The sequence below is a fragment of the Trachypithecus francoisi genome, unplaced genomic scaffold (assembly GCF_009764315.1).
Source record: "Trachypithecus francoisi isolate TF-2019V2 unplaced genomic scaffold, Tfra_2.0 Lachesis_group13, whole genome shotgun sequence".
NCBI lineage: Eukaryota > Metazoa > Chordata > Mammalia > Primates > Cercopithecidae > Trachypithecus > Trachypithecus francoisi.
The window spans coordinates 11304955-11331783 of record NW_022681458.1 but is presented as its reverse complement, the minus strand read 5'-3'; the positions used below and the strand labels follow the sequence as shown (position 1 = coordinate 11331783).

The 26829-nt window shown below is 42.8% G+C and overlaps 1 protein-coding gene across 1 annotated transcript in view; it reads right to left on the bottom strand.

Annotated features, from left to right (window-relative positions):
- DNER (delta/notch like EGF repeat containing) overlaps window positions 1-26829 on the bottom strand; it is a 379388-nt gene that overhangs the window by 172889 nt on the left and 179670 nt on the right. Inside the window, exon 5 of the mRNA XM_033229959.1 lies at window positions 18418-18563. Within this exon, the coding sequence (XP_033085850.1) occupies window positions 18418-18563 (146 nt within the window). The remainder of the gene's footprint in view (window positions 1-18417; window positions 18564-26829) is intronic.

The window sequence follows — 26829 nt, the reverse complement described above, 5'->3', positions numbered from 1 at the left end:
AAAAATTACATGCCAGTGAATGGAGCATGTGCTAATGACTCGAACTCAGAAATTTAAGTATCAACTTTCTTCCAACAAGAAGAAAGTTCTAATCTGCCTGCAACATTAGAACTCCAAAAGGGAAATTAGACGCGAGTCTAGCCCCAGTGATTTCCACTAAAGCCAATTACAATCCCTTGTGTTGGTCAGAAGAGTCCTGGGTCACTCAAAAGAGGATGAGTGGTGGCAGAAACTTCCTAGGATAACAGGGTCAGGATGCCAAGTGCAATGAGGACCATGAGAAGGTGACTATTGACGGAGGCAACCGATGGCTTCTTTCATGGTTTGTGCCTCACATGTGCCACCTTTTACTGGGAAAATACTCTACAAAGTGTTTCCACCTATGTGATGTTATTTCAATTTCCATTAGAAATTTTTCCAGCGTTTACACAGATTTGTGCAGCCTAAGACCTTCCACCCACCAGAGCCCTGTGACACAGATGTTTCTATCATCCCCAGGATCTGATAGGGATACCAAGGCTCTTGGGAAATAAGAAGTGCAATGTCAGTAAATGCTGGAGTCAGACATTGAACCCTGATCTCTCCCCGCAAGTCTGCTGGCTTCCGCAGGGCCATGAAACCTCCTACTTTATCAGATGATTTTGTACAAATATGGAAGCCCATGCTGAACATCACCTGGACTGAGGACAGGAACACATAAATATTTGCTGTCCCCTTGAATCCTCTCTCCAACTAGGCAACACAAATAACGCCTTCCCATGCTTCTTACTGCTCTAAACAAAATTGAAAAATGTGAGTGCCTTTGCAGTGCTAAAAATTTTCTAAATTCCAGTCCTTACTGAGATTGTGTCACTTAACTCCCTAGAGCCTCTGTTTCCATTGGATAATTCAGGTAAAGAAAATGTCCATGTCCCAGGGCTGTGGCAGGTGGGAGATGCTTCCTACCAGGGCACAGCAATGGGACTGATGCCTCATTAGTAGCCTGTGGATTTCAATCAAGCTAATGTCAGGGAGTATATGTGATTCAATTGCAAAATGGATTGTTCTTCTGGTAGAAAATGGATGCATAATATTATGCTAATCTAAATATGGAAGCCCGTACTTCTCACAGCTTCATTCATTTTAGCAACCTGAGAAAGCCCTACAGGCAAAAGGCAAGTCTGCTTGCTGCTTTTGTTTTTAGATACCACAACATGATACTTTTTTTTTTTTAAATCTTCAAATCTACCATGTATGAAGAAATCCTAACAATAGAGGAGCGAGCTTCGGCTGAAAAATCAATGAAAATCATTCAAGCTTGATGATAAGTGACTGGATACTACAAGTTCCCATTGTCTGTGGTTAAGCTCCACCTTGATCTCCTCCAACCTCTAAGCTAACTACGACCCTTGCCATTCAGCCACCCATCTTTCCAAAGGCTATTTTTCCATCCAAGACCCTGACCACACTTCCTCGGAAGATTGTTTCATCATCACTTCAGTTGGTGCTTTCATGACATATATAACTCATCCCTTTAATATTTTACTTTCAACTGAACATTAATACTTCTGGAATTAACATTTAATTTGGCTAATGTGTATGATTTTGTTCAACTGTCCATTACTCACACCTGTAGTACTTTGCTTACCAACACTTACATCTATAGGAAATCAAACTAAGACCAGAAAATTACAAGAAAAAAAGGTAAAGGTAAAATGCTAATGAGAAAGCACATAAAGAAATGAAGAAGAGGCCAGGTGCAATGCAATGGCTCACACCTGTAATCCCAACACTCTGAGAGGCCAAGGCAGAAGAATTCCTTGAGCCCAGAAGTTCAAGACCAGCCTGGGCAACATAGGGATACCGTCTCTACAAAAAATAAAAAATTTGCTGGGTGTAAGCTGGTACACACCTGTGGTCCCAGCTGCTCAGGAGACTGAGGCAGGAGGATCGGTTGAGTCTGAGAGGTCAAGGCTGCAGTAATCACACCACTGCACACCAGCATGGGTGGCAGAATGAGACCTCAAGTCTTTTTTTTTTTTTTTTTTTTTTGAGGCAGCGTCTCGCTCTGTCACCCAGGCTGGAGTGCAGTGGCGCGATCTCAGCTCACTGCAAGCTCTGCCTCCTGAGTTCACGCCATTCTCCTGCCTCAGCCTCCTAAGTAGCTGGGACTACAGGCACGCGCCACCGCACCCGGCTAGTTTATCATATTTTTAGTAGAGACGGGGTTTCACTGTGTCAGCCAGGATGGAGACCTCAAGTCTTAAAAAAAAATGAAGAAGGTTAATAGAAGAGAAAAATGAAGAACACACTAAAGAAGTTTAAAAAGCACTTATTGAACTATAATGTGGAGATAGAATGAAGAGAGAAACAGTAAAAAAAAATTTTAAGTTTTTCTATAGATATAGACCTAAACACACATGCATAATTATTTATGAAATATATAAATGGTATTCTATAAACAGCTATAGGTACTTACTCTGTTCATATACTTCAATGTTTCCCCAGATTCCTGCCAAAATATTGTCACTGTGCAAAAACAAAATGCATAAATGACAGCTCTGATGTCCTACATAATTAATGACCTTTAAACTCTGGGCAACTCTGGGACGTTCTACATTTGCCAGGGCCTCTTCAGATTCCCAGGAAGACTGTCATGTTAGAGTCCCCTGTGCCCTTCTTTCTCCATTCGAGACCTAAACGACATCCCATTGCACATATCACATAACCACTTCTGTCTGAGGACTGAGACACGGCTCAAATTTTCTGCCCAGAAATTGCATGGAAACTAACTACAGTCACACAAAAGAGAGATGACTGTATTCATGGCAACAGTCTGAGAAGGCCTGTAGCAACCTTGCTGGGTTTGTCCATTACTGAGCAGCTGCCAAATTGCAGGGGGAGCTTTCTCATTCCCTTCTGGAGTCAGCTTCTCTATGCCTTATTGACTTGGAAATATCCTATTTAACCACAGAAATATCATTAAACTAGAAACTCTCCTCTGCTATGAACTTGGAAAGAACTAATGCCTGTGACTCAATTAAATGCTGATCTTAGCTTTAAAATGCCCATTATGTGAAAGAAAATTGAGTACAGAATGATTCCCCTGTTACCAATCGGTAACAGATATGTGGGTTTAGGCCAAGTTTCTTGGAATTATTCTTGCAGTACAAGGAAAAGGCAATCTAAAGGAAGAAACCCATTCGAGCATTCATGACAGCCTGACAGATGCTGGGGGTGAGGTGTGACCTGCTCTTTTCCCACAGTGGTGGTGACTTCTTTTTGGGTCAAGGCAATATTAGGGTACCATCTTCTCTGAATTTGTCTTATTTTACGTTCCCTAGAAACAAACCAAGCTTCTAAAAGACTCTCAGACAAAGCATAACCAGAGAGTGAGCAGATATGCCAGCTCTGCCCTAACCTAGGCCAATATTCAAGGCAGCTCCCAGAAAATTCAATCAGCTACCTCCATCCAAAGCAAAGCAATCCAGTATTTCCAGGAGTGCTGCTCTCAAGCAATTCAACAAAGTGATGTGCACCATTGTTTCTTGCCCTGTAACCCAGATGGGCCTCATGGACAAACAGCATATGGTTGGAATTCAGTTTGGTTGGGGAAACTCATTTTTTTCCAAAGACATAAAGCACCTATAATATTTTTTTCATAAAGCTTTGATTAACATAGCATCATTGATAATTAGAGACATGCAAGTCAAAAGCACAAGATACCAATTCACACTCACAGGATGGCAAGAATCAAAACAAATGGAAAAGAAAAAGTGTTTGTATATGGAGACATTAGAACACTTGTACATTGCTGGTGGGAATGCAAAATGTTTCAGCCGCTGCAAAAAACACTTTGGTAACTCCTCAAAAAGTAAAACACAGAATTGGCATGTGAACCAGCAATTCTACTCCTTAGGTATTCACCCAAAAGAACTGAAAACAAGGACTCAAACAAATACTTGTACAGACATGTTCATAGCAGCATTAACCACAATAGCCAAAAGGTAGAAACAACCCAAATGTCTATCAGTGATAAATGGACCTTGTGGTATATCCATACAATGGAACATTATCCAGCCATATAAAGTAAGGAAGTAGTGATACATGCTACAATATGGATGGGACAGAAAACATTATGCTGAGTGAAAGAAGCAGACACAAAAGGTCCATTTAATATGATTCCCTTTATATGAAATGTCCAGAGCAGTAAATCCACAGAGACAGAATGCAGATTGGTGGTTGACAGGGGTTGGGAAAGGGACAAATGGGGAGTAACTGCTTAATGAATATGGGGCTTTATTTTGGGGGCGATGAGAATGTTTTGGAACTAGACAGAGGTGGTGGCTGCATGAAGCTGAATGTACTTAATGCCATTGAATAGTTCACCTTAAAATGGTTAATTTTATGTCATTTGAATTTCACCTCCATTTTTAAAATGTAGCACCTCTGTCAAGTCTTTTGCCTGACATCACTTGCTCAGAAAAGGAAGGTTTCCTCCCCTTCTCTGCAGCTTTCCCCACCTCTGTTAATTCCATCCCCCCCAAGACCTTCATCTGTTAATTACACCCCACCTAACCATTCCAACAGCTCCCACCTCCCCAGCTGCCAGTTTCTTTCCCTCGGCCTATTTCAACGTGATGCATCCTCTGCTCTAGAAGCAAAAGCCTTTCTTTTGACCAAATTTCCCACTCAGGTACCATCCCACTCTGTCCTTCTTTTCAATGTCAAACTTACCAAAAAGGCAAGCCCCACAGATTGCCAAAGCTCCTCCTTGGTTGCTATGATCTGGCTTCCTCCCCACCATCATGACTGTCTTCCCAACATAAAGATCCAGGGGCAAATTCTCAGGCCTTCCTGCAAGGAGAAGGTCCCAGGTCCCGGGTGGAACCCAAGAAATGAAGCCCAGGGAAGCCGACCAATTTCCTGGAAAGCAACGGCTCAATTTCCTTGTTTCTTTTTACTGTCTAGAAAGTTTTCAACAATGTTTATCAGAAAAGTTGGTTTTAACCACTTTAGAAGATTTCTATAACTTTAATTGGCTGGCTTTCATTTTATCTTTCAGCAGGACTTGGGGGAATGCTCAGTTCACTTCTAACCTGGCTGCATGTGGGCTGCTGGCAGAGAAGGGAAGGGAGAGAAAGTGCCTTTGGAATAATAAGGGAGACAGCTGCTGATCTCGGGCTGGGTGTGGGGGTGTGGGTGGAAATGGAAGAGATGGGGTTGAGGGGATCAAGGAGCAGACAAAGATGGGGAGTTTGTCAAATCTGCTTTTAGTAGATTGACCCAGAGCTGTCACAAGGAAGCCATTCAAAGAATCACCACAGAGGAGAGACTATTGTGTGGATTTTCAAGATCAAAGAGAGAAAAAACTGAATTATTCAAAACTCAACTGAGGGTGCTCAGAATAATAAGTTAAAGGTAAACAAAGTCAAAACAGGTCTAGACAAAAAGGATTAGAGGCATGGCCTGAACCAGAACAGAGGATCTCAAAATGTGATTTCCAGTACTCTAGTGGGTCCCTGAGAGCCTTTCAGGAGGTCCATGAGGTCAAACCAATTTTATAATAATATTAAGACATGATGTGCCTTTTCCACTCTGTTGACATGGACACCAAAGATGTACAAACAATAGTAAGAGAAACTGCTGATGCCTCAGTAAGAGGCAAAGCCACGGCTTTGAAGCAGTAGACTGGGATCATCACCATCACTAGGCATTTGCAGAGAGGAAAAAAATGTCAGTTTCACCTCGAAAGTCCTTGATGCGACAATAAAAATTAAAATTTGATGAATGCACTCTCAACCGTGGAGTGCACATCTTTCCAACATTCTGTCTGACAACGGAATGTGCGCACCAGGCCTTCCTGCTCCACACGGGAAGCACCATGGCTCCCTCAAGAAAGCACACTTGGGCCATCGTTTGCCGTGACCTGAGCTCGTCCATTTTTCATGGAACACCCTTTTTCCTTAAAAAAATGACCGAAAGACAAACTGTGGTTATTCAGACATGGCTATTTGGCAGACATTTTCTCTCAAATGAACAAAGTGAGCCTGTCACTTCAAGGAAAATAACCAACAGTTTTTGTTGTCAGAGATAAAATCTGAGCTTTCAAGAGCAAATTAGAATTTTAGAAAACTTTTATACTAGCTTGACAGATTCCCAATACTTAAAGACTTTTCTGATGACCAGATGTGATTTTTTTGATATTGTAAAATGAAATGCGTCAACATTTGGAAACTCTGTATAACTCAGTGATCCAATGCTTTCCAAAGGACTGATGTGTGATGTTACCAAACCCATTTACGGGCAAAAGATCCAAAACACAAGACAGACCAATAGATCGCAATGGAATAGACCAATAGATTGTAATGAAACAGGCCAATAGATTGTAACAAAATAGACAAATAGATTGTAACGAAACAGACCAATAGATTGTAATGTAACAGACCAATAGATGGTAATGAAACAGACAAATAGATTGTAATGAAAAGACCAATAGATGGTAATGAAACAGACAAATAGATTGTAATGAAACAGACTACAAGCATTTGATATGGCTTCAGAGTCCACATTGAATTAACCTTTAAGAATCTTTCACATGTCAAATTTTGGAGTATTTTCAAGAATATCCACAAATATCTGAAAGGCTATTAAAACATGTATCCCATTTCCAACTAAGTATCTATTGGGTTGTATTTTCTTCTTAGACTTCAACCAAAACAACATATTGCAACAGATTGAATGCAAAAGCAAATGTGAAAATCCAGCTGTCTTCGTTTAAACCAGACATTAAAGAAATTTGTAAAAATGAAAACAATGCCACTCTTCTATTTTGTTTTGTTTTAGACCTATAATTATTATTCATTTAAAAGGTATTATTATGTTAACATGTGATGAGTTTATTGGGTTTACTAATAAGATGAATTTATATTTTTTAATTATTCTTTTTTTTTTTTTTTTTTTTGAGACAGAGTCTCGCTCTGTTGCCCAGGCTGGAGTGCCCTGGCACGATCTCGACTCACTGCAACCTCTGTCACCTGGGTTCAAGCAATTCTCCTGACTCACCCTCCCAAGTAGCTGGGATTATAGGCACCCACCACCACACCCAGCTAATTTTTGTAATTTTAGTAGAGACGGGGTTTCGCCATGTTGGCTAGGCCAGTCTTAAACTCCTGACCGCAGGTGATTGGCCTGCATCGGCCTCCCAAAGTGCTGAGATTACAGGCATGAGCCACCGTGCCTGGCTATATTTTTTAATTCCTTGGTTTTAATTTAATGCATTAAATATCAATAGATACAACCCAATCGACAAAAGCTCTTTGGGGTTCTCAATCATTTCTAAGAATGTAAGGGATCTTGAGACCAAAATGTCTAAAAACCACAAGGCTAGGTGAAGCCAAACAGTTTTTTAAATAAAACAACTAACAGTACCCAGTAGACAAATCTTCGAGTCTATAATTCAATAGGCAGAAAACGGGTCAAGTTCTGAAAACAAAAGGGTGATGGAAGTCCAGTGAGGGGGGTAATGTTTGTCCAGAGGGCCAGTAGATCTCAACTAATATCTTGGAGAAAGTTTCCAAATCCAACCCTGCCTGCCATTAAGACTCATTAGTTGCCAATGCCCAGAGTCCATTGGTGGTTCGAAAAAGTGCTACTATACCATCCCCTAATAGCAGCATCCTCAGACACATGCAGCTGGTCACTCGGAAACCACCTGACACCCCACAACTTGGAAGGAGATGTTGTAAAGCCAGACTGATTTTTTTTTTTTTTCTGAGACAGTCTCACTCTGTTGCCAAGGCTGGAGTACCGTGGCATGATCTCGGCTCACTGCAAACTCCGCCTCCCAGGTTCCGGCGATTCTCCTGCCTCAGCCTCCCTAGTAGCTGCGATTACAGGTGTGCGCCACCACACCCAGCTAATTGTATTTTTAGTAGAGATGGGGTTTCATCATGTTGGTCAGGCTGTTCTCGAACTCCTGACCTCAGGTGATGCACCCACCTCAGCCTCCCAAAGTGCTGGGATTACAGGTGTGAGCCACCACGCCCAGCCCAGACTGATTTTTAAAATGTAAGATGAGTTCAAAGAAGGAATGGAGCAATTACCATGAGACAAACTAAAGGTCTAATCTCATCAGACTTCAGGGAAATAGATGAGTCCCCTTATAATTTAAAGCCATATTTGGAGTGGGTGCAGAGGACCGAAGACCATGGTGGGGAAATGCTAAAAGGAGTTTTTCCCTCAAAATCTGAAAGAAGTACCAACTTGCATCTGATAGTCATTGGCTAGATACATAGTTAGAGTCTGAGGAAGACTGAGGTTGGAAACGGTTTACAGGAGATTTAGGCCTCAGATAAGCGGGGAGGTCAGTGACTTCCAATGCCAGTTTTCTGACATGAAATATCAGGTCAGCAGGGACACATCTGTGTCCTCACCCTGGTTTGGCTGGAGCTTAGTCTGTGCCTGATAGACAAAAGATGCTCACAAAAGACTGGATGACAGAATGAAAATGAATGAATCCTCCATGGTGATAAGTGGAAGAGACCCCTCTCTGGGAGCAAGCAGATGGTTTTCAGGTCCCTACAGAGGGGCAATGAGGCAGCAGCCCCATACAGGCACCCACCCCAGGCAGAGCCATTTGTTTCCAGCGGCTCTCACATGCACACTGACTTATGAACTGAAAAATAGGACAAAGGCATAAGCATTCCAGGGGGAGGAAGAACAAGGAAAGCTGACTCACCAAGCTCCAAAGTGATCATGTTCTGCTCTTGGGCATAAAAGTCTAGCCAGAGGCTTATTTCTGCATATTAAACATTATGAATTAAAATCTAAGAACAATAGTTATGTCTCCCATACAGTTATGACATGAGTATCTCTCCTCTTTGTAAAGACTTAAAATCTGTAGCAAATGAAGTGTGAAATCGGGCCGCACATAGACAGTTCCTGGCGGCGTATGAAGGCTGCGGGCCACACCTGTGGGAATTCTCACATTTCCCCAAATTACTGATTTCACCTGTACCCTCATTTTCTCAGACTTTGCTCTGGAGACAGAAAAACCCAGGGAGTTTTGTGCCCCAGTACAACACATGCCAAATAAGATCATGGAAGAGAGGGGGCTGAATCTTCTACGTCTCTCTGAAAGGTCATGAGACCCCTGCCTTTAGTGTGTTGGTCTAAGGTCCGTGGTCCCCAGGCTGGCAGCGTAGGCATCGCTTGCAGAGCATCTCAGGGCCATCCCAGACCCACTGGTCACATTCTGCATTTAACAAGATCCTCATATGATTCACGTGCACATTAAGGTTTGAGAATGCTGCACCAAAATGCCATAAGGTCAACCCCCGACCCTGCCAAAAAACAATAAAAAAACCAAAAATGTATTTCTACCTGCTACCTGTTTTTTCCCATAGTAAACATTAAAACTTTGCATAAGGACACCGAATGGGCTACAAAGGCTGCTATAATACTGAATGTCCTCCTAGAGGACACTGCTGGGGGTGGAGGGCATTAGAGGCAGTGTTGCTCAGCAGGAGGAACCCCAGAGAAAAGCCCAGAAATCTCCCTTCATTCTTATTCTGCCTTTACCAAAAATTAGCTCTTGGGCCTTGGATAAATGACTCAAATATCTCTTAGACCTTGATTTCCTGGTGTTTAAGATAAAATAGGTGGAGAGACCTCTAAAATCCCCTTCTACTCTAAATTCTCTGACCCCGAAAATGTCACCAATGATATAATCCTCGCCCTAATATATTTAGCACACCACCACCATTCCCCAATGCCTCTATAACTGTCCACATGGGACATATATTTCGACCTCCTGAAATAGAAACATGATGTCTATCCTTTGGGAGATAATCTTAGAATTATTTTTTTAATTTATAATAAATGATTCAAATATGTTATTGCATTTTCTGTGCAGGCAACGATACAATCATCCTTCTGTTCTGTAACATAAAATGCAGCAATGGCTTTTTAATTACATTAGTACCAAGAATTATAATTCAAACACAAGTCAATGAAATTCTAGACAGGCTTATTCTTTACCCATTAAAAAAAGCAACAGCTGGGCTGCACTTACTCTTACGATCTCTATGGTTAATGTATTTCTGATAATTATTATTGTACTTTTATTATTCATGAAAGCACTTTCTCTCTCAGAGGTCCACAAAGCAGTTTCTGCAAGTAAAATCTGTGGAAGAAATCACCCTGCTGTTAGCAAATAAACGTATCTCAGATATCTTCACGTTAGCATTAAGTCTGGAGCATCTGCTCTCTGACCCAAAAATGTTTAATGTACATTGTCATAAAGCTATTTATTTAGTCAAAAGAAAGGGTTTCCCTCATCTCAGAATTTTTTTTTTTTTTTTTTTTTTTGAGACAGTGTTTCTCTCTTGTCGCTCAGGCTGGAGTGCAATGGCGCAATCTCATCTCACCACAACCTCCGCCTCCTGGGTTCAAATGACTCTCCTGCCTCAGCCTCCCGAGTAGTTGGGATTACAGGCATGCGTCACCATGCCCGGCTAATTTTGTATTTTTTTTAAGTTCAAGAGATTTATTGTACAACATGGTGACTGTAGTTAATGATGCTGTATACCTGAAAATTGCTAAGAATAAATTTTAAGTATATACTGTGGAATGAATAAATCAGACTAACATATGCATTATGTCACATATGTATCATTTTTGGTGGTAATTTTGTATTTTTAGTAGAGACGGGGTTTCTCCATGCTGGTCAGGCTGGTCTTGAACTTCCCATCTCAGGTGATTCTCCCCCTCGGCCTCCAAAAGTGCTGGGATCACAGGCGTGAGCCACTGTGCCCGGCCCAAGAAAAATAATTTCTTATAATAAATTAGCCTCTTTTATCTGTAATAACACTTGCCACTAGTTTATCAAGTATTTCCCATTCACTATCCCACTCTGCACCCCCCTCACTGTTTCCTTCCCTAGTGAAAGGAGAAATTCCTCCAGAGTGCTGGCAGAACTCTGGGCACCTAAGCCCACCACACACTGAACAGAACTATTACAAAGTAACTGTATGTTCTGATGTCCTCCTTGCAAGCTGCAGTTTTGGTGCTGAAAAGGATGCAGGGAAGGTCTTTCCTTTGATTCTTTGTGGGCTCCCTCGGCTCCCCTCCCATCCTGTTCCTTTCTTATAACCCAACCAGGTCACGGTGCCTTTCAAGGTCTCATGAGGACTTTTGTGTTGCACTAATGATGTGGAGGAATGAGCTCTCAGGGAAGTGATGGGTGAGTGAAGATGACATCTTCTCTTGTGCTTCTGTACATTCCCACTTCCGAACCTGAAGGGGAGTTCACTGATGCTTTCATACCAACAGAGGATAGCATCAAAGATCCATGGGTTCAAATTCTCCTGACCTACTTCTTTTTGAAATGCTAGGGAAGAACTGGCAATGCTGCTTAAAATGTTCCCAAAAGGTTACTACAACTTTCTGGGTCACACAATCTGTAAGACGGCCTTAGATCAGAGAACATTTTCTCACTATTTTGTAAAACTAAATTCACCATTTACTTTTCATGCTCCTATACTGAGCAAGTATCGAACTCAAAGCACATATCTAACTCAAAACTCAGACAACTGGATTCATATCTTATTTCCGTTCTTTTGTTTATTTTCGTCCAGTTCATAAACAGTTCCTGAGCATCCCGTTTGGGAAGCACCATGCTAGTTTTTACGACAGATACTGAATGAACCAGGCACAGTCACTAACGTTGAAGAGCTCACCTTCTGAGATTCCAAAGGAGGTTCTCCGTGATCTCGCATCTGAGTCAGACATGTCTCTGGGCTCTCAGAAATGGACTTGCAAACCTCTCCCACAGCACACAACACACTGCTCTCTAATCTACGAGTTACTCATCCAGCACCCTGTCCCCGCGACCTTGTAACTGCTTCTCAGAGGCCATGTCTTGCTAGACTAGTATGTATCCCCCAGAGCCTACAGGATACCAGACACACAGCAGGTGTTCAATAACCCTACAATGAAGCGAATGTAAAACATTAATGAATATAAAGACATAGAAGCATAAATCAAAAGTCATGTGTTCCCACAACAGAAGGAAAATTCTACAGGACTTCAGAGGAGGGACCTACTTCCCACTGGGGATTAGGGACAGCTCTGGAAGCAGGAAGATTTTGAGTTGAGCCTGAAAAATAGTTGGGGAGGTGCAAGGGTAAGTGGTAGAGGCTCAGAGGGAGCAGGGCCAGTGAGGCAGATAAGCACTCCAGATGCGGAGCAGCATGAGCAAAACCACAGAGATCTGAGGGTGGAACTGGGGGTGCAGGGGTTGTGGGAGGGGCTGGGGTCAGACAATGAAGAGGCTGCTCGTACATCAGCCATGGCGTGTGTGTCACTCTGTGAGTAAGTCTGGAAATAGACAAGCCCAAGAAATGATCATTTACAGGGAGTCCTAAAAAGGAGGCACACGGTTTTGGAACAGCAGAAAACAGATACGAGGCAGACACGGACCTGAAAGGACAGTGTCTCCCATCTTGGCCACACGGGCTATAGAACAAGGACAGTGGGTATTATCAAGCAATGGACAAAGTAACTGGTTCGGGTCATGGATCATTTCCAATAAACCAAACCCAACTGAAAGAAGTCAGTTGTAGGTAAGAAGAGTAGGACTTCCCAGAGCTTGAGACTTCAAACTCCAAAGGTAGGAGGAGATGTCACAGAAGTCAGAGATGTCACAGAAGTCAGGACTCATCAGGCGCCAGAAATGGAAGAGCTTCTCTCAGAGACAGACCCACCCCTGGGCTCTAGAAGACTTGAGCATGATGCCAGCTCAATTCTCTCTCAAAACAAAGTCTCAGTGGTCAGCTCTGGTATGCAATCCTAGTAGATTAAGGATGGTGGATTCCTAAGGCAAGAGATAGTGAGGTTTCTAGGGAGCCTTCTCAGACTGGAGTCCTGATCCCATTTACGTATGAACATAGGCCAGAGCCAACCAACAGGAAAACTGTGGGATCGTTATTGAACCATTATATCACTATCTAGCATTTATCTTTATTATTAACTCCATGTGGACTTGAAATCATTACCAACATAATCCTTGGATGAAAAGATGTTATGCATGTCCTTTAAGGAGTCAGTAGGAAGGGACAGATGAGAAGCATTTTTCTGAGGCCTCTGTTTTCAGAACTGTTGTCCACAATCTGCTCTGGCATCAGAATCACCCTGCTGCCCAACAAAAGGCATCCACAGCTGAGCAAATGGATGCCTTATGAATATTCCAGCATATTCATACCTGGAATATGACTTTTCGCCAGGGGCAAACTTAACTTTGGGGGGAAGGGATTCAACTGGGTGGAAAGGGGGCAATAGGGAATTAGAAGAAGAGAGAGAATCTGGTGGTGGTTAATTTTATGTATCAACTTGGCTGTGCCACGGTGTCCAGATGTTTGGTCAAACATCATTCTGGATGTTTCTGTGAAGGTGTTTTGGATGAAATCAGTACAGTTTAATATACCTAGTGTTCCATTATTGGAATGCTAAGCATGTGGGAGTTATTTATATCCTACTGCTCAAGGTCATTGCCAAGGTCTGATTATTCACTTATATATACAAAAATTCAAAAAATTGTATCCTCCAGCATAAATGGGCTAAGAAAAGTAGATTGCCCTTCATAATGTGAGTGGCCTCATCCAATCAGTTAAAGACCCAAAGAGAACAAAAAGCTGACCTCTGCTACACAAGATGGGATTCTGCATGCAGACAGTCTTTGGACTCAAACTGCAACTCTTTCCTGAGTCTCCAGTCTATAGTCCCCCATTAGATTTTGCACTTGCCAAGACTCCACAATTGCATGAGCCAGTTCCTTAAAACAAATCACACATATATATATGATTATATAATTTATATATTATATATTAATTATATAATATAGATTATATATATCATTATATACATATAATCTCCATCCAATGTTCCTGTTCCTCCAAATACAAATTTCTTGACCTAGAGAGACTTAGTCCATGGAATCTAATTTGGATCTAAAGAAGAATTAAGGCCTAAACCAACAAGAGCCCCATGCTGACGCCCTGACACTCACCCGTAAGATAATTAAGCAGTCAATCACCAATAGGCAGCCGCTGGTAGCCTAACAACCTTGGTGACCACGTTCAAAGAGAGATCTAAAGTTCTTTTTAAGGAGAAGGAAAGATCAGAATCAACCCTTGGTAACAGAAAAGGAGTGTTCAACAACAGAGAGCTCCTTGCAGTATTGAAGTAAACATTTATAAAGACCTTCCCCAAATACTGCAATATCAAGAACAGCAAGCTTGAGCTTTATCACAAACCACCCATCAGCTCGGAATTGTGAAATACGCCCTTGCCCAAGTGTCTCTGACAGAAAAGAAATGAGTTCCATTACCAAATGAAAGCGGGGTGGAAATTACAGAGTTGCTTTTATTTTGATGGATGATATAATAAAAAGACATAAAAATGATTAGAAACAATAAAATTAAATCACAAAATACAGTTCTATTTGTTTTGTGCTATGGAGTGGATTCTTACATTGGGTGGAAGGTTGGACTATATAACTTCTAATTTTAGGAAACAGTAAAAAGAAAAAAAAAAACATTGATGACAACAGTCTTTCATTGCTAGCAAGCTACTTCTAAGATATGGAAACAGCCATTGCAACAATCACAAAAAGTCACAGGAACCCAAGTAGGCACCAAAAAACAAACAAACAAAAAAAAAAACAGATTTTCCATTCCCTCTGTTCCTGCCTTAGGGAGTTCAAGTCCCCCCAGACATTTCTCTCCAACTTAACAGTGTGCATCAAGGTGGTGCGTCTTAGAATGAAATGGACATGATCACGCCAACCTAATCATTTGCTTAGAGTCACTGAGGGGTAATAATAATGGCTCAGATAAGATTATTGCCACAGTTTCCTTAAATTCACTGAAGGGCAACACAGAATCAATGACAGCAGAGGCTCTACCAGAAACAGCTGAGGTGGAGCCGGGAGGCAATACAGAAGGAGGAGGTGTTAGCCCAAAGGCACTGGAAGCTCTTCAAAGAAGCTGCTACCCCCTAATGGAGATATGCTGCCTCTGAAAGGATCTGCTAAAACTAATTTGGATTCTTCACCACAGTGTTTGAGTCACTTTTTTTCACATTTGACAAGGCTGGCCAAGTTCCCTGCCAGGTGCTACACACCTACCTCTATTGCCTTTTCAATGAGTCCATTTGAAGCTTCCAGGCAGAGCCTCCTAGCTAGAGTTTGCCTGTAGAGAAGCCCACAACACACATACATTAAAACAACATGACGACCGCCTTACAGAATAAACGTTTCTCCAGAAGAGCCACCCGTAAGAAAAGAAAGCTCACAATGAACCTCACCACTTTATCAATCAAAAATTCTGGGTTCTCTTATAGGACACTTCTCTTGTGCCAATATTAACTTTTTCAGAGCTAATCAGACCTCAAAATTATTCACTGGGAAGTGTGAGAAGGCCTGGGGGAAGATCTGTGTGTCTCCTCCTCCTCCCTGCAGGCTCACCAGGAAGGCAGGAAGGCAGGAAGGCCTGACCCTCCTCCACCCCGGGCCAGTGGCTTTTCTCAGTCTCTCACCCTTCCTCTCTTCTGGCACCTCCTTATCAAATATGTTCTCCTTGGCCTTGTCTTGTTTTCTCCGGTTATTTTACCCCTCCCTAGCCATGACTGTCACAGAAGAACACTGAGTGTCTTTCACATTTTTTTCCCATAAAGTATGTTGATACATGAGGTTTCTCTTCAGGAAGAAGAGCAGACTGGTCCAAACTGGCAGAGACAGGAGGCCATGGGATGTAAATGACGGGCTTGGCCTCCTGGAAGGAGCCTCCTGGCTCTGCACCTCCTGGTCTCACTCTAGTGGCTCGCCTCACTCCTACAAGCAGGGAGAGTCTGGGCTTAGGTTTTCCATTTGTGTTCTTCTTCAAAGATTTAGCAGAAATGATCACTTTCACTACGCTTTTGGGTTCCTGACCACATTCTGCCTCCTCCAAGGAATATCCTACAGGAAAATGCTATATATCTGTTATTTATATTATTTTTATTAAATATATTTATATATTTTATTTATTTATTTATTTATATTTTTTTGATTCAGAGTTCAGCTCTTGTTGCCCAGGCTGGAGTGCAATGGCACAATCTTGGCTCACTGCAACCTCACCTTCTGGGTTCAAGCAATTCTCCTGCCGCCTCCTGAGTAGCTGGGATTACAGGCACCCACCACCACACCCGGCTGATTTTTGTATTTTTAGTAGAGACAGGGTTTCATCATGTTGGCCAGGCTGGTCTCGAACTACTGACCTCAGGTCATCCACCAGCTTCAGCCTCCCAAAGTGCTGGGATTACAGGAGTGAGCCACTGCACCTGGCCAGAAAATGCTATATTTAAGTAGCTGCAATATTACAGCTAACAGGAAGTCGCAGGTTTTCCAAGATGACAAGAACAGTACTTGAAAGCTTCTGCCAATATTCTTTCTGCCAGTCCCCCTCCTCTCACTTGTCAAAGTCCACTAGTACCCAATGTGCTGACATTCCCACAAGAAGGCATCACCAAAGAAAACCTACCTGTGCTACCCTCAAAATCTCAAACAAACCATGCTCTTTTGGGGGTTGGGAATCCACTGCCACTGAACATTAACTCCAACAGAAATATGTGTATAACTAGAAAGGAAAATAAAGAAAAGGTGCTGGGGATGGATGTAGCGAGTGGTGAGGGGAATAGACGCCCCCTACTGGAATAGGCCCCCTTGTAAGCTATGAAGTCTTCCTTGTTAGAGATCTTCAGGGGGATCCTGGAGTCCACCTGCAAAATATTTTAAGGAAGCTCTAGGCCAGGTGCAGTGGCTCACGCCTGTAAACCCAACACTTTGGGAGGCTGAGGCATGCAGATCACTTGAGGTCAGGAGTTTGAGGCCAGCCTGGCCAACATGGTGAAACCTTGTCTCTGCTAAAAATACAAAAATTAGCTGGACATAGTGGCACATGCCTGTAATCCCAGCTACTTGGGAGGCTGAGGCAGGAGAATCGCTTAAACCCAGAAGGTGAGGTTGCAGTGAGCCAAGATCGCACCATTGCACTCCAGCCTGGGTATCACAGCAAGACTCTGTCTCAAAAAAAAAAAAGTATGTTTTAAAGGAGTTCTATACCGATGAAGGTTGACCTCAATGACTGCTATGGTCCTCTGTTCTTCTGACTCCCAAACTGCTGCCTGGAAACAGAAAACAGGAGGCAGAGGAGGAAGCTGTATTTGGGCCTTGCCCCATGCCCTGGCCACATCTGCTGAAGAAAAAGCGGAACAGGGCTCAGGGTTCCCATAGTGTTTCTGATGTCAGCTCCTCAAAGAGCAAAGGTAATGGGTCATCTCGTCCATGCCTCTTCTCGGTTTCTTCTCTTACTTTCCTCTGAAGTCTGTAACTCTATTATCATAGCCAGGGAAAAGCAAAGCCTAAGGAGGAAATTACCACATTGGCATGCAACAGTCCCCCAAACGGGTAAGTGAATGACTGCGTTTACCTTTTCTTTCTTCCATTTCTCTTGATTGTACTACTGGATATAATGACCGCTACTTCTCACAAAATCTCTACTTTATACCAAAGCAAGAGGATCTATCACTACACAAATTTATTACAATTACTTTGAAAATCACATGGAGATTTAAATATCTATATGTTGCATACTGACATATAATTGAAGCCGTACATTTGGGGGGATTCTTCAGCACATGCGCTTGTTTTCTTCCTTTCCACTCTTGCTAATGTACAAAGTGTACTTTCCCCATCCCAGTGGTTTTAATTCCATTCACATTCAGATGAGTCCCAAACTGAAATCTTCAGTCCTGAAGTCTCTAAATACTCATGTCCTATGTCCAACCACCATTTCAGTTTTAAAACTACTCCCTTAAGTTTATGAGCAAGGGAGTTAACTGAGTTGAAAGGAGGCAACAAGGAATTAGAAAAATAGAATCTTGTAATGGTTAAATTTTATCTGTTGGACTGGGCACAGCGGCTCATGCCTGTAATCCCAGCACTGTGGGAGGCCAAGGTGGGGGGATGGCTTGAGGCCAGGAGTTCCAGACCAGCCAGGCCAACATGGCGAAACCCTGTCTCTACTAAGAATAAAAAAATTAGCAGGGCATGGTGGTGCATGCCTGTGGTCCCAGCTACTTGGGAGGCTGAGACAGGAGAATCACTTGAACCAGGAGCCAGAGGTTGCAGTAAGCCAAGATCACACCACAGCACTCCAGCCTGGGCAACACAGCGAGACCCCATCTCAAAACCAAAAAAAAAGGAATGTATATCTCAACTTGGCTTGAGAGAGAGAGAGAGAGAGAGAGAGCAAGGATGAAAGGGGTAAGAACACATACATACTTATGTATTTATTCAGGTAAATATATGTATTTGCATGCTGCCAGGCATCCCCTTACCTCTGACGGCTTCGTGGTGCATTTTCCTTTTCCTGAACATTCCAAGTCACTTGCGTGGCTCTCCCCCGGCACGCAGGTGCTGACCTTCACCACCAGAGTTAAGCGCAAAGCCACAATAGACTTAGTCACAGAATCATTCACAAAACCTAAAAGAAAATGAGGCAAAAGGAAATTGTCAAGTGTCTCCTCTTTAAAGGCAGTGTGTTGAAAGCTTTACCAACAGCTTTTCTACCAGATTATGAATTTAGTGTAGGCAGCACTCAAGTCTGACAAAACAAAATGCAGTGAGGCAAGGGAATAAAGTGCATGACCACGATCCACTGAGACCTCAGGACTTCAGGGCAGGCTGGTCCTCCCAAGCCTCACAAGAAACACCTAAGGCCAAGCAAAATCAGCACCAGGGGCTTGAGCAACCACCTCGGATCCTTTCGCTTTGCTCCCGCCCTTGCCCTCGGAGGGCTGCTTTGTCTCTCATTTCCATCCCTGTACTGGCATCTTAGAAGTCAATCTCTGCTTTGGAACCCCAGGCTTCTACCAAGAAGCAGCTTACCTGCACTACCCAAGTCCTCCTCCTCCTCCTGGCTACTTTGGAGTCACAAATGCTGGAAATCTTCAAAGGCCACACCCAGTTATCACCTGCCCTAGTCTCAGTGCTCTCGGAGTGGGCATGCAGCATGGGTACACATTCTCTGTTGCATTTATTGATAATTGATAAGATATTCATGTTACTTGATCACCATCTGACTCCACAGTATCAAGTTAAGCCATACAGTTTTAGCCATCTAATACACTCGGACTAATCATAGTTGAATATGGATTGCAGTATCATTGACATACCATATTTGTCACTGAATGATCTTCATGTCTTAGAGCAGCTATTCATACATACTAGGCAGCAATAAATATGGAATAAATTGATGAATACATATAGCCTCTAACTGGGAGAAATAAATATTTTAAGTATTTTTGCATCAATGATTATTTTCACTAAGTGAGCATTTTTTTCTCATATGAACATTCATTTGTATCTAATTTTTAATTTTAAAACAAAATATCGAAATTCATGAATATGATAAAAAAAGGTTTCCTCAGCTCTGTCAAGAGTAAAAGTTAAAAAGCCTCATCATTACAAAGCCACATTCATAGATAGTTTTACAACAAAACATTTGTAAGACCAAGGGGACTACTAGTGGGGAAAAGAGAGAGAAAAGAATTGATTCTAAGGCAACTGAAATGGGTTCCATTATCAGGAAAAAGAGTAGGGTTTGGGTCCCTCACACCTCACACTATACAAAAGTAAATCTAGATGGCTTGAAGAGCTAAATGCGAACTAAAAACCTTCACAGCGGCACTATTCACAATAGCAAAGACTTGGAACCAACCCAAATGTCCATCAATGATAGACTGGATTAAGAAAATGTGGCACATATTGAATACTAGGCAGCCATAAAAAAGGATGAGTTCATGTCGTTTGCAGGGACATGAATGAAGCTGGAAACCACCATTCTCAGCAAACTATCACAAGATCAAAAACCAAACACCACATGTTCTGACTCATAAGTGAGAGTTGAACAATGAGGACACATGGACACAGGGAGGGGACCATCACACACCAGGGTCTGTTGGGGGGTGGGGGACTAGGGGAGAGATAGCATTAGGAGAAATACCTAATGTAGGTGATGGGTTGATGGGTGCAGCAAACCACCAGGGCATGTGTATACCTATGTAACAAAACTGCACGTTCTGCACATGTAACCCAGAACTTAAAAAAAAAAAAAAAAAAAAAAAAAACGTAAATAACAAACAAACCAACAAAAAAACTTTAAAACTTCAAGTGGAAAATATAGGGGGCCATTTCATTGATCTGAAGGCAGGGGATTTATTAAACAAGATGCAAAATAATAACCATAAAAAATAATCAATTTAACTTTACCCAACTTTAAATTATATGTACATAGCTACCATAAAAAAAGACAGTAGACAAGACACAGGCTTGAAAATGAAATTTATAATGCATAAAACCAGCAAATGCTCAGCTATCAGAATGTATGAAGAATTCTTTTAGCAAACTGCTTTTTTCTCAACGTTATTTATACTTATATAAATATTGAAATCTATGAAGCATTAAGAAACGCTGTTACACATATGTATACACACAGTAAAAGTATACCAAGATGCATGGAAAGAAACACATCAAACTCAGGAAAAGGATAGGGGGAAATGGGGGTAGCCAGGAAGATGGAGCTTCTGACCACCTATATATTTTATTTCTTTATTAATAATACATAGAGCACATATCACAAAACACTCAATCCTGTGTACAAAAAAAACTTATATTCATTTCCATACTGTTATTTTATTTTTTGACAGAGTCTCACTCTGTTGCCCTGGCTGGAGTGCAGTGGTACAACAGCTCACCGCAACCTCCAACTCCCGAGTTCATGTGATCCTCCTGCCTCAGCCTGCCAAGTAACTGAGATTACAGGTACCTGCCATCACACCTGGATAATTTCTGTACTGAGGCGGGGTATTACCATGTTGGCCAGACTGGTCTTGAACTTCTGACCTCAAGTGATCTGCACGTCTTGGCCTCCCAAACTGCTGGGACTACAGGCATGAGCCACCACAGCCAGCCTATAATATTTTATTTCTTTCTTAATAATATAGGCCAGGCATGGTGGCTGATGCCTGTAATCCCAGGACTTTGGGAGACAGAGGCAAGTGGATCATGAGGTCAGGAGTTCAAGACCAGCCTGGCCAATATGGTGAAACTCCGTCTCTACTAAAAATACAAAAATTAGCCAGGCATGATGGTGTGTGCCTGTCGTCCCAGCTACTTGAGAGGCTGAGGCAGAAGAATCGCTTGAACCTGGGTGGCAGAGGTTGCAGTGAGCCAAGATCATGCCACTGTACTCCAGTCTGGGTGACAGAGCAAGACTCTGTCTCAAAATAATAATAATAATAGTAATAAAGAGCAAATTTTGCAAAACATTTATTAAATTTTGTATACAATGAAATCTTACACTCATTTCCATAGTTCTACGCATTTTTTTTTTTTTTTTTTTTTTTTCTGAGACAAAGTCTCACCCTGTGGCCCAGGCTGGAGTGCAGCAGCATAAGCTTGGTTCACTGCAATCTCTGCCTCCCAGGTTCAAGCAATCCTCGTGCCCCAGCCTCCCAAGTAGCTGGGATTACATATACGTTTCACCACACCCGGCTAATTTTTGTAGTTTTGGTAGAGACGGGGTTTCCCCATGTTGGCCAGGCTGTTCTCAAACTCCTGGCCTCAAGTGATCCTCCCACCTTGGCGTCCCAAAGTGCTGGGAGTACAGGCATGAGCCACCACGCCCAGCCAATTTTATGCATATCTTAAATATTGTGTAACCAAATTTTTTATTTAGATTATCATAGTTCAGGCATCACAACTTCAAACAGTCTTTGACAGGTTAAGAAAATATTAGTATCCTGAAATCTAGAATACACAGTCCCAAAATGACTTTGTGGTCACCTTCTCTAGACGTTTCCTCACCATTTGTTCTTATAAGTACATTTCACTGGCCAGGCACAGTGGCTCATGCCTGTAATCGCAGCATTTTAGGAGGCCAAGGCAGGCAGATCATGAGGTCAGCAGATCGAGACCATCCTGGCCAACATGGAGAAACTCTGTCTCTAATGAAATAGAAAAAAATTAGCCAGGCACGGTGGCGTGTGACTGTAGTCCCAGCTACTCGGGAGGCTGAGGCAGGGGAATCGCTTGAACCCAGGAGGCAGAGGTTGCAGTGAGCCAAGATTGTGCCACTGCACTCCAGTCTGGTGACAGAACGAGACTCAGTCTCAAAAAATAAATAAATAAATAAGTATATTGCATTAAGAAGGAATAACTAACTGGCTAGAAACAGAGCCCATGTTGATTCACCTCGTTTGCATGGTACCTCGCATCACCTCATTAACTAACGGTCACTTGAGAGCATGCTGCTTCTATTGGCAACAAATTAGCAAAACTTCCCAAATATTTTCAATGTTCTCCATGTTGAAGTCCTTGCACAATAAGGTGGTGCACACTCCTAAAGCCTGTTTTCACAGGTTTACTCAAAGTACTACTTGACACAGTCAGGTTCGCTCATCATACTTTTAAAGAGAATGGTATTTTGAGAAATTTGGCTTAAAAAGTCAAAATAGACTTCCTACATTGTTTCCTTTCTCATACTTCTTTTAAAAGTTTTCATAAATGTAAGACTTCTCTCACCGCCTCTCAGCTATTTCTGTTTGTCTTTTCTGTTTGTTTTATATCTTTGGGAGAAGATATAAAAATGATATCACAAATACCTACGATGACTAAAAACCCTTCTGAAAACAGATTGAGCCTCTAAAAACAATAGGAAGTGCCTACATTAAGTAAGTATATATAGGCCGGGCACAGTGGCTCATGCCTGTAATCCCAGCACTTTGGGAGGCAGAGGCAGGTGGATCACCTGAGGTAGGAGTTCAAGACCAGCCTGGCCGACATGGTGAAACCCCATCCCTATTAAAAATACAAAAATTAGCCAGGCGTGATGGTGAGCACCTGTAATCCCAGCTACCTGGGAGGCTGAGGCAGGAGAATCACTTGAACCCAGGAGGCAGAGGTTGCAGTGAGCCAAAATCATGCCACTGCACCTAGGCAAATCCAGCCTAGGCAACAAGATTAAAACCCTGTTTAAAAAAAAACATAAATAAGGAAGGGTGTGGTAGCTCATGCCTGTAATCCCAGCACTTTGGGAGGCAGACGCAGGCGGATCACGAGGTCAGGAGCTCAAGACTAGCCTGGCCAACATAGTGAAACCCCATCTCTACTAAAAGTACAAAAAATTAGCCGGGCATGGTGGCGGGCGCCTGTAATCCCAGCTACTCGGGAGGCTGAGGCAGGATAATCACTTGAACCCGGGAGGCGGAGGTTGCAGTGAACGGAGACTGCACCACTGCACTCCAGCCTGGGCTACAGAGTGAGACTCCATCTCATAAATAAATAAATAAATGTATGTATATATGAATACATGCAGTGTGTATTTTACGAAATGTAATATAGATGTGTGGAATACATACACATAATTTAAAGTACAGTCATACAATGAAGTCATAGAATGAAGGTTACTGAGGAGAATGGATCTACCTTTCAGAAGGCTGTGAAGAGCCTCTACCTTCCAGGGTAAAAGCAGGAGTGTCTATGGGACAGGCAGCGCATGCTTGAGGGACCACTCTGGAAGCCCAGTGAACCTTGCAGCCATGATTCAGGTAGAATGCACATGGTCCTTGAGGCAGTCCTGAAGTCCTGAAGGATGGACTTAACCTACAGGCAGGTGTTTCAGGCTGAGATCCAATAATATTAAATCTGTAGAACCATCTGCTTCCTACGAAAGAAATCTGGAGGGTGGTGCTATGGTTTGGCTGTGTCCCCAGCCAAATTTCACTGTGAATTGTTGTTCGCATAAGCCCCACGTGTGGTGGAAGGGATGCAGTGGGAGGTAATTTAATCATGGAAGCAGTTACCCTCATGCTGTTCTCCTGATAGTGAGTTCTCCTGAGATCTGATGGTTTTATAAGGGGCTTTTCCCCATTTTTCTCAGCATTTCTACTTGCTGCCACCATGTGAAGAAGGACATGTTTGCTTCCCTTCCACTATGATTGTAAGTTTCCTGAGGTCTCCCAATCCCTGCGGAACTGCGAGTCAGTTAAACCTCTTTCCTTTACAAATTACCCAGTCTTGCGTATGTCTTTGTAGCGGTGTGAAAACTGACGAATACAACTGGGGTTCTCTTAAATTGGGATCCATACCATCATCTGCCTATACTGTTTTGTGTGGCTTTGGAGCTTCAAAAAGCTAGGTCTGGACTACGGGAGGAGAGGAGCAAGACCCCACCTTCTCCTTCATCTGGCCAAAGAACTATAAAAAGCTATTGTTTCGGGCTTGTGACAAGGCCACCTGGATGAAATCAATTGCTGTGGCCAAGTGCTTTGGAAATGCACCAATGCATGAAGAACCACCAGGGTTACCTCATCCGGGCCATCGCATGCTAGAGGTGAGGAAGAGTAGATACCCACCATCTACCATGCTAAACAGGGGCCATCCTAGGGCAAAAAATAAAGCAGGATTTGAATTGAGGAGCAAAAGAAATCTGTTCCTTCTGAATGGGAATCTGAGTTGCAATGATTCCTGGAGATCCCTTTGGTGCCAGTGGGTTGGCACAAATCTGATGAGGTCCTCTAACTCTCAGAACTGCTTCTAGTAACTGTGGTCAATTGAGCTCTGCGTTGTACTTGTGTATTTTCTGGGCATTCAGTCAAGCCTTGTTAAAGCTAAGCCAGTTCCCCACATTCTATGCAGAATTAGGAGACAAGTGTCTCCTTTTCAAAGTCAGGAAATCAGAGGCACTCATACATAGAGAGAAGGAAGCCCTACGAAGATGTCATCTCATGAGTGTTAGGCAGAGGAACACAGGGGAGCAGTGAGGACAAGACAAAGGACAGGGATGAGACCCAAAATGGAACAAACCAATTGGTGAAGGGAATCCATCAAGGAAGAACCCGAGTAACCATGCTGAGTGAGGACCTGACACGTCCGGCCTGCCCATGTTGGCTGCCATGCCAGTGCAGGTGGGTTCCTAAGTGACATAGGTTCCCCAGGCAAACACCTTGTGAAAAGCCACAGGTTCCTCCACACTTCAATCTCTACTGTGTATGCCAGTTTCTCCTGTGGGCCCTATACTGGTTGAGAAAATAGAAAACTGCAAACGATAACAACTCTGTTCATAATTGTCTAGGGTTTGTCTCAGGCCTGTGGGATCCCTCAAATCCCAGCACTGAGGCTTTGGGAAACAACATTTACCCTGATTCTCCTTGGGACAGAGGAAGACATAGCTATGAGTTTAGCCAGCCTGGAATGTAAATGAACAACGTATGATCAACACCTCAATTATCTAGGAGAAACATTCCTGCATTACTCATAAAAGGTGCTAAGACAAGGTGCTGGAAATGTGTTGAGTAGGAATAATAACCCAAGTATGCTGACCATAGAATTTATCTTCAACACTAAGACGGCTTTCAAAATACAACTTTTTATAATTATGCCTGGACACAGGTACGAAGTGAGACTCTCCCAGGCAATGGGACAATATAGTCACCCTGCACTTAATGTCCCAGGGAGCATCTGGAGACAGAATATCTGCAAAGTCCTACATCAGTATCAGGAATGTTTTTAACAGGCAGAAGATGGATTCAAAAAAGCAGTAAGAAGTTCAATTCAGCCAGGCATGGTGGCTCACACCTGTAGTCCTAGCACTTTGGGATGCTGAGACTGAAGGATCACTTGAGCTTAGGAGTTCAAGACCAGCCTGGACAACATAGTGAAACCTTGTCCCTAGAAAAAAATTTTACAATGGCCTAGAATGATGGTTCACGCCTATAATCCCAGGACTTTGGGAGTCTGAGGTGGGCAGATCACTTGAGGGCAGAAGTTCGAGCCCAGCCTGGCCAACATGGTAAAACCCCATCTCTACTAAAAATACAAAAATTAGCAGGGCATCATGGCATGTGCCTGTAATGCCAGCCACTTGGGAGGCTGAGGCACAAGAATCGCTTGAACCTGGGAGGCGGTTGCAGTGAGATGAGATCGTGCCACTTCACCCCAGCCTGGGTGATGGAGTAAGACTCTGTCTCAAAATAAATAAATAAATAAGTAAATAAATAAATAAAATTAGTTGGGCGTGGTGGTACACACACCTATAGCCCGAGCTACTCAGGAGGATCACTTGAGCACAGGAAGGGGAGACTGCAGTGAGTTTTGATTGTGCCATTGCACTCCAGTCTGACAGAGTGAGACCCTGAGAAAGGAAAAGAAAAGGAAGGGAAGGGAAGGGGAGAAGAGGGGAGGAGAGAAAAGAAAGGAAAAGAAAGGAAGAAGGAAGGAAGGAAGGAAGGAAGGAAGGAAGGGAGGGAGGGAGGGAGGAGGGAGGGAGGGAGGGAGGAAGGAAGGAAGGAAGGAAATTCATGGGCAGCAAGGTCACGATAGGAGATTAATAAAAGTCAGAGTGAGTGGAGACATTCCTCAACTTCGAGTAGGGCATTAGGAGACAAATGTCTCTTGGTGTCTCAGTAAAGACAGGCACCACAGCACCACAGGTCTGACACAGAGTGGTATTTTATGTCCAAAGAGAACTAGTTGCTTTCTTCCTAAGATTTCTTACTGAAAAGTTTATTTAAATTGACGTTGGGAAGTAAGGAAATTAACGATTTAGGCAAAAGTGTCTCTTCTGTGGTGCTTCCTACTTCCTCCTTTATGGCCCTGAACCATGTAGACACCTTACACCTCCCAGCCACCTTTACACATCTTGCTCACCCCAACTCTCTAAACATTTCCACAATGCCCCTTTGTCTAGA